We start from the raw sequence: 7,970 nt of genomic DNA, 5'->3' as shown, positions 1-7,970 counted from the left end.
CAATCAAAACTTTATTTAGGACACTCACGGTCCAGAGATACACACAAACCTACATTTACATTATCACGTATTTACATGTAGGCTACAATGCCAATTGTTCCACAACCTAGAAAAAAACCTGCCTGCACTAAGTGCTTCGTTTATAAGATTACGCAACGCAGCAGAGCAGGTTATATTTGATGTCATAGTCAAGATCATATTGAGAGCAAATCATCAGCAACTGTTGAAGACCACCACTATATGGGCAAAAAATCACCAGATCGTCTGCATACATCAAGTGGTTAATTTGCCTGTTCCACAATTGTTTAGCAGCTTTGATAAATCATTCATATAAATATTTAAAAAAAAGAAGAAAGGATTTTTCCCCCCTGCTTGACGCCATTACATACATTAAAAGGTTTAGATACATGATTACCCCATTTTACATACATTAAATGATGATCATACCAAAAAGCCAGAATTCTTACCAGAGATTTAGGAAACCCTCTAGCGTATAGCTTGTAAAACAGTTTTTCATGATTTACACGATCAAAGGCTTTGAAAGCATCAATAAAACACATAAACATTTTGGAATTATGGCTGTTATACAAATCTAAAATCTCCTTTAATGCACAAATACACATATCTGTGCCATGTTTTGGCTTAAAACCAAAATGATTATCAAAAGTCAGAACAAACTGTATAACTTATTAAATAAGGTCCTCTCAATAACCTCAGAGAAAGTACTGGCCAAGGCAATAGGCCGGTAATTATCCATGCTGTTCATCTAACCAGCTTTGTCTTTAACAATAGGCACCTACATAACAAATAAAATAGCATCAGGTAAAATACCATGGACTAAAAACCCAGTAAAACTAATGGCAAGCAAAGGACAAGGTTTACTTGCAAATGTTAATTGTTCAGCAGATATCTTATCCCTACCACATGCCTTGATACCTTTTAACATTATAAACTTCTTGTGATGTGACAGTCACATCTTCATTATTATCAATACCACCACTATAAAGGGGTTACTTTAACACAATTAAACAGCTCTTGATAATGTTTTTGACACATCAGAGTAATTTCCTTAACTGCACTAACACCATTAATATTTGTTGGCAAAGATGTTTAATTTTTTTTATTTCTTTCCAGAAACATTTGCAATTTCTTTGCAAGTGAATCAGCCCTCATTGTATTTTTGTTCCTCTTAATGTAACGTAGTGCATATTGAAAGGGGTGCTGCAATGATGAGTCATGCATTCTGTCTTCTTTACAATGTTAAAAGCCTTCTCATGCTTAACATGGTCAACTTGTCAAAAGACAGGTAATTCTGTGCTCGATACAATCCCCCAGCGATCCTACAGGTTTTGGAAAGTTTTTTTCGAACATATAAAACTGTTTTGTAACAATTTTTCTTAGTCTCTTATTGGACAATTCTCCAGGAAAAGCACGAGGCAGCATGGAGAGCAGGAAAAGGAGCATGCGCAGACGTCACTTTACTTTTGTGCAGGAGAGAGAGCATATGTTTGCGAAGTTCAGGTGTTTGTTTGTTCACTGCATTTGGGTGATGAATGTTATATAAACGGTGAATTTAACACTGGATTTGGAGATCGTTCTGAATGGAGCCGTCCCAGCTCTAAAAGATGCCGGACATGAACTGCATGTGGTGAGTGAAACTGATGTCTGTTTTGTTGACAATGTGCTTTAGTTCAGCCTACCCCTCCCCCCCCCCAAGCACTGTATGATGTCGGAAGTAATCATACAGCTGTATCTACCTTTTTGTAAATGTGATCAAACTAAATTCTCTTCGAAGATACAACATTAAAATACTACTCAATAGGTAGTTAAGGTTAATATGAGATTGGAAGAAACCCTGTGTGTTAGGGCCAATTTAAAGTTTGCATTTGGCTGCTTCTTATACTCAAATAAGGGGCAATGTCCATGTCTGCCTGACTCAACCTACACTTCTAGCCTCAGCATGGAACTCTTCAACATATCATTCCAACCTGGCTTAGCTTTGTATGTCTTGATTTTGTACATTTTATTATCATACAAGGAACATAATTCAATGCTATGTTGTGGATTCTTACAGTTTAGATCCCTACAGAAAGCTGGGTCTTTTGGCAAATCAACATTACTGCATATCTGACTGTTCACTGTATACTTTAAAATATTCTCCATCAGGTTAGACCAAACCATTTTTTTCTACATACATATCATTAATAACAAGCAAAAGAATAGGTAATCTACTGTACATATACTCACAGTTATAGATAAAGGCACATGATCAGTAGTGGCAAATTCATAATTAATCCTCATGGCCATCTTCCAGTGAATCATGTGCATCTGTTGTACAGATGCAGTGATCTAGCCATGAGGTAGTATGCCACGCTTCACTAATATAACTATAACTGCTGGCAGGAAGATACTCTTTACTAGATAAATCAACCTATTATCAAAGCAAAAATGCATTAAATGGTGAGCAAATAAAGAGCAATCATCAGAAATATCTGCATTCAGATCACCTTGAAAAAACACTCTTTGTATCATTTGTTCTGTGTGAAATAAAAGTGTAGCGGTCACACACATCTTTGTTTAGAAGAGAATAAAGTTATCTAATTCCCAATTTAACTATTATGTGTCCACTTTCCTTCAGTAATCCTAGTATTTCCTATGTGCTTGTGTTTGGGCATATTCTTGTCCCGACATATTTTATTTGATCAGCCGCACTATATGGCGATCAAAAAGGTTCATTAATCACTTCAAAACATCAGTAGCTCATAATCTCATATCAGTAGCACTTCATTACTGTAGATTGAATTTTAAAGTGTGGCGGCACCAACACCAAGATCATGGGTTTGATTCACAGGACTTTTTTTTTTTAAGAATGCATTCATAGTGCTGTAGCTGGGTCTCACGACACACAAAAACAAATCCATTGAATCTTTTGTTTGTTTTATTTAAAAAATGCAGACAAGTTTTAGCCTTTTAGATATTTATATCAATGTGAAGAAAATCTATAAGAAATCATTTCACAGAGCATAGTTCAACCCCAGTGCCACTGAGGCAAAAAGGTAAATACAAAAGCTTATCATTTGATCACCAGTCTTTTAGAATACCGAGTCCTGTCTGAAGGTGGTTAGTCATCCAGTCCTGTTGTTTCTGCTTCCTGTAAAGATGAAGCTATCCTGAGAGCCTCCTCCAATGAGGTCTGATCAGTCAGCTACGAGAGAACCATAAAAACATGTTCAAATATAAACGCTTCTACAATGCGGTCTGAAAATACATTAATATAAAGAGTGAGGTGTTTAAATGATCCCTACCTGAACTGCAATCTGGGTGCCATTAGAAGTAGCCAAAAGTGTAACTGGGTGGGCTGATAAACCATCTTGTGTGCAACAAGAAGACGCTAAATCGGACATCATAAAAGTCATCTGTAGAAAATACAGACAAATTAAATGTAGTCTTTTAATACAGGCAGATCATGGACATCTGCAGTCAAAACAACTGTGAATGAAAAAGATTTTTTTTCCGAAATGAATGATATCCAGAAGACCACACACCTGTCCTTCGGTCCCATCCTCTGACACCATAGTCACTGAATGAGCCTCTCCCGATGACAGCAAAGACTCACTGGGTGGGATGGTGATCAGGCTTCCATCTTGCGTTACCATTGTGATCGTGTTTGCGATAGTCTGTTATAATACACACGTGCATAGCACATTACTGGATTTGTAAGAGCTTCACACAAGTCTAACCCTTACAGTACCCTTTAAACATGTTATATAACCCGGAAAATCTTCGAACCTGAGTCGTTCCATCTTGTGTGATGAGCGTTACATGCTGTTGTCCATCAGAGATTTCTGTTGTCATCTCCGAGCTAGAGTCGTCACCCTTGTCTGGGCTTGCGCTTAAAGACGGGTCATCTACAGCCTCTGAATAAAGAACCAGTTCAGTTTCACTCATAAAACTAGTGGATTCAAATCAGATCTGAAAGCTTTTTCTTAAGCAAACCTTCAGGGGGCTCAAAATAGCCTTCGGACTCCTCCTCTATAGGCTCGGTGTCGATATGCACCGTGCGTTTGTGCACGAGCAACGTTGAAATCTGCTTGTATGTTTTTCCACAGTGGTTACACTTGTAGGGTTTACACAGAGTGTGCACGACGTGATGTTTGTACAGACTCGAATACTCTGTAAATCGCTTGTCACATCCAGGGGCTGTGCATACGTACGGCCTCTCTCCTGCACAAAGATAATGAGGTTTATTACTTTTAAGTTTTATTTGGGTTAGCTAGAAAACTACAGAGCAACAGTGTCAAACCTACATATGGGTTTCTTACAGTTACTGTGCACTTTGAATAGAATAGTAACTTTTTTATCACTACACACTTCAGCTTTGAGCCTATAAAGCAACAGACCTGTATGGATCCGTATGTGGTTCTTGTAATTCGTTGCACTGGCAAAGGACCGATTGCAGCCCGGCTCTGTGCAATGATACGGCTTCTCTCCTGTGTGTGTGCGGACGTGAACCTTACAGATGTTTGAGGTACTGAAAGATCGCCCACAGCCCGGGACAGGACACAGAAATGGCCTTTCACCTGAAAACAATGGTGATTAATAAGTTCATCAACAGCAGCCCATTACACAAAAGGCAGTTACATGGAACAATGATGGCATCGGGTAGTAATACTATACTGCTCTACAAAGGCAAAGTGCAGTAACTACACAAACACTGAAACTGAGAAAAATGCCTTCAAAGTTTTCACACCAGCCAGTCATTTCAGCCATTTACTGCAATTTGACACTCCTGTTGGAACCAGGACGATTGCCAAAAGACAGAACAGATGTTACAAAGCCCATTTCAAACGTTATCTTAATTTTGACCAAATATTTAGTTCCTGCACTTTGCCTTTGTAGGGCAGTATAGTACTCTGATATGTCCAAAAAAAGTAAAATGATAATATATTTTGATACTTGTTTGTTATTGGCAACATCCTTATAAAACATAGACAGGTACAAAAAAAAATTATTTGAAATTAGAGGCAAATAAAGTACCTGTATGGATTCTGGTGTGTTTTTGCAGGTCCCCTGAGGTCTTGAAAGACTTTTTACAGTTTGCCTCTTGACAGCAGTATGGTTTTTCTCCAGTGTGTGTCCTGATATGACTTTTCAAGCCATAACCTAAAACATTAAATGGGTGAAAGTTACCAATACATGGAACACAGAGATCATATAAGGTGAGACGAACCACTCATAAATAAACTAAACGATGAGCTCAATAAAGCAACAGGTGTTGAAGTCTGAGTTGCCAGATTTCAATCGGATTTGAAATTATGCTATTGGCACAAATTCTTGAATGACTTAAATTTTCTTTTTAAAGTTTTCCTTTTTTTCCAAACCTAAAAATGAGCTGTACATACAGTACAATTGGCTCTTACCTGTTGCAAATTTTTTTCCACAGCCAGGTATGTCACAGCAGTACGGTTTGTCACCCGTATGTACTCTTTCATGTACCTGACAAAAAGTATAAACACAACAAGATGTTAACGATTTGAAATGTCATTTTATTTACTTATAAGCTCAAATACAAGTGGTAATAACCTTAAGATGGTTTGCTGTGGTGTAAAGCTTTCCACATCCGTCATAGTTACAGCGAAACAATTTCTCACCCTGCTGCTGCGTATTACGACGAATTCCTTTACCCTGAAGAACAATCTAAAACGAAAGGCGAACGAAGAAGTTTTGAATCTGCTGACCAACTCAAAGTTTAGATCATGATTTGTTTATAACGCATAGAAAAGCACCTGCATCTCCACAACACTGTTAGGATCATGTGTGATCAGCTCAGAGTTTGTGTAAGACTCTATTTCCTCAATCTGCAGGACAGAAAAGAATGATCATTTTATAAAAGATTAAGAGTATAACTTTTAAAAATCATAACATTCACACCTGAATATATGTGAATATTCACCCAGACATCATATCTTTATTTAAAAAAACTTTGATGTGTACCTTGCTTGTGTACTGCTCCAGAGCACTGATGGTTTCCTGATCAATGACTGTATCTGGGTGGAGGTCTGTACCATTCGTCTGGATGGCCAGTATGGTGTTGGGCTGCGACACCTGAAGTGCATGCTGAATATAAGCAGTGGATCCGTCTTCCAACTGCACCGCCTGCAGGGTACCGGGTTCATACATTTCTGCAAATGCCCGAATGCCAAAAATGAACGCATGTTTAATAGAATCTAATTCCACGTGCTTCCCCAAAACTTAAATCGAAACAAAGGCTTTCTAACATCATGACAAAAGTTAAAAACCTTTTGCTGTGTGATGGATGTAAGCAGTAGTTCCATCCTCCAGCTGCACAGCCTGTCCATCCTCCAGTCTTAAACTTTCGTTACTTATAACATCACAAACGGGTGAGGACCCTGCCCAGTTATTTGATTCATCTAGTGACCATATCAAAAAAGCACAGAATAGTCTTCATATCAGCATCATGACTCAATTTATAAAGTCTACGCAGAACAATTATTGTGAGTTTCTTAAGTGGTAAACAGTAGAGACCTGCTTTTGGAACAGAAATGTGTTGAACATAAGCAGAAGAACCGTCTTCCAACTGGATCATCTGTCCTTCAATAATACTGCTGTCTGTGGAAATACCAATAACAAAACAACCAGTGATGCATTAGTGGCACTCATACTATACACATCACCTTATTGCGTTTTAACAATTCCCTTTACATCCTTCTAAAAGCTAAAATATTTCCTTTATGAGTTCACATACCTTGGGGGTCGTGAGGTATATACGCAGTGGAGCCGTCCGCTAACATCACAGCCTGCAAACTGACAGTGTCCATGCTCTCATTGCCATCTGATTGAACATCAAGAGAATATATGAAGTACGCAGAACTTTCTCTCTCTTACCAATGCACAGAATGAACATTATAGTAAGTCTGACCTGAAACCCCTACAGCCTCAGTTAAACAGAGAGTGACTTCCTGAGCATCTCCATCATGCTGGAAATCTGCTGCTTGGTTTATCTGAGCCAGCAGCATTATGACCTAAGAAGAGAAATAAAATGTTATTCATGCACCTACGAACACAATATACCAACATGAACTTAAATCAGGTTAAAATACATGGTTTAAAAAGCATGCTTTCTATACGTTTAATATAATAAAACTATGGTTAATTGTCCAATAAAACATTAAGCAATTGATCATTAAACACACCACATGCGTTCTTATTCAACATATGAACATCTTGACGAAGACAGACACATGTTGTAAACATGGCAGGATATGAAGTACTAGTGTATCTAAATGTAAACAACAGGGTGTAACAAGAGTTTGCATTACTCACACAGTGGATCGCTTTTAATAAAGCATCTAAAGATAATTTACTCTTGCTGTAATGTACATGTGGTGTGTATGTAAATGTGGCATAAAACAGCCTGCATTCGGTGCAGATGGCCTCATTTGTTCCAATACCGGATGTCTCGAAGAAACTCACCTGACTGAAGCGCCGAAATCTATCAGACACAACGCATTCGTGCCACGAATCAAATTAAATGTTTGATAATTGTATACATCACCAGCGTCTCAAACATCGTGAATTACAAAAATATATTTTGAACTGACATGTTTCCTCTGTGCTTTTAATGTAACAACACCAAGCAGCAATGAGGTTGATACCGCCCCCTAGTGACCTGGAGGGATAAATGTCACCATTATAGACGCTTTAACTTACTTGGAATTATTAAATGACGTGTTGTACACTACCAATCAAAGAAAGGACACAATTTCTCCACAAATCATAAATCATAATGATCGAAACAACCACAGTAATCCCACAAAGTGATATAATTCACATTAAAAAGCCTGTTTAACAGCTGTTTAAAAGTAAACATTTCGAGATTAAGAGCACAGTTTCATAAATTATTTGGGGTTGAAGTATGAATGATCGAATTTCCGAGACTAATTCGCAAA

At 37.9% G+C, this 7,970-nt stretch overlaps 1 protein-coding gene across 1 annotated transcript; it reads right to left on the bottom strand.

Moving 5' to 3' along the window:
• Positions 1 to 2,920: 2,920 nt before the first annotated feature.
• On the bottom strand, positions 2,921 to 7,643 carry znf143a (zinc finger protein 143a). The gene is made up of 16 exons (XM_056749010.1): positions 7,495 to 7,643; positions 6,941 to 7,043; positions 6,767 to 6,853; positions 6,547 to 6,630; positions 6,300 to 6,431; positions 5,995 to 6,182; positions 5,787 to 5,858; positions 5,584 to 5,697; positions 5,421 to 5,496; positions 5,038 to 5,163; positions 4,401 to 4,580; positions 3,997 to 4,224; positions 3,790 to 3,917; positions 3,546 to 3,677; positions 3,306 to 3,416; positions 2,921 to 3,205 (listed from the first exon to the last, which is right to left on the bottom strand). Exons 2-16 carry the CDS (start codon positions 7,035 to 7,037, stop codon positions 3,122 to 3,124), a joined length of 1,839 nt encoding a protein of 612 aa, XP_056604988.1. The 5' UTR covers positions 7,038 to 7,043; positions 7,495 to 7,643; the 3' UTR covers positions 2,921 to 3,121.
• Between the last annotated feature and the right edge of the window lie 327 nt (positions 7,644 to 7,970).

This window comes from Triplophysa dalaica, chromosome 1 (genome assembly GCF_015846415.1).
Source record: "Triplophysa dalaica isolate WHDGS20190420 chromosome 1, ASM1584641v1, whole genome shotgun sequence".
Lineage (NCBI taxonomy): Eukaryota > Metazoa > Chordata > Actinopteri > Cypriniformes > Nemacheilidae > Triplophysa > Triplophysa dalaica.
This window is presented reverse-complemented; position numbering and strand designations above follow the sequence as displayed.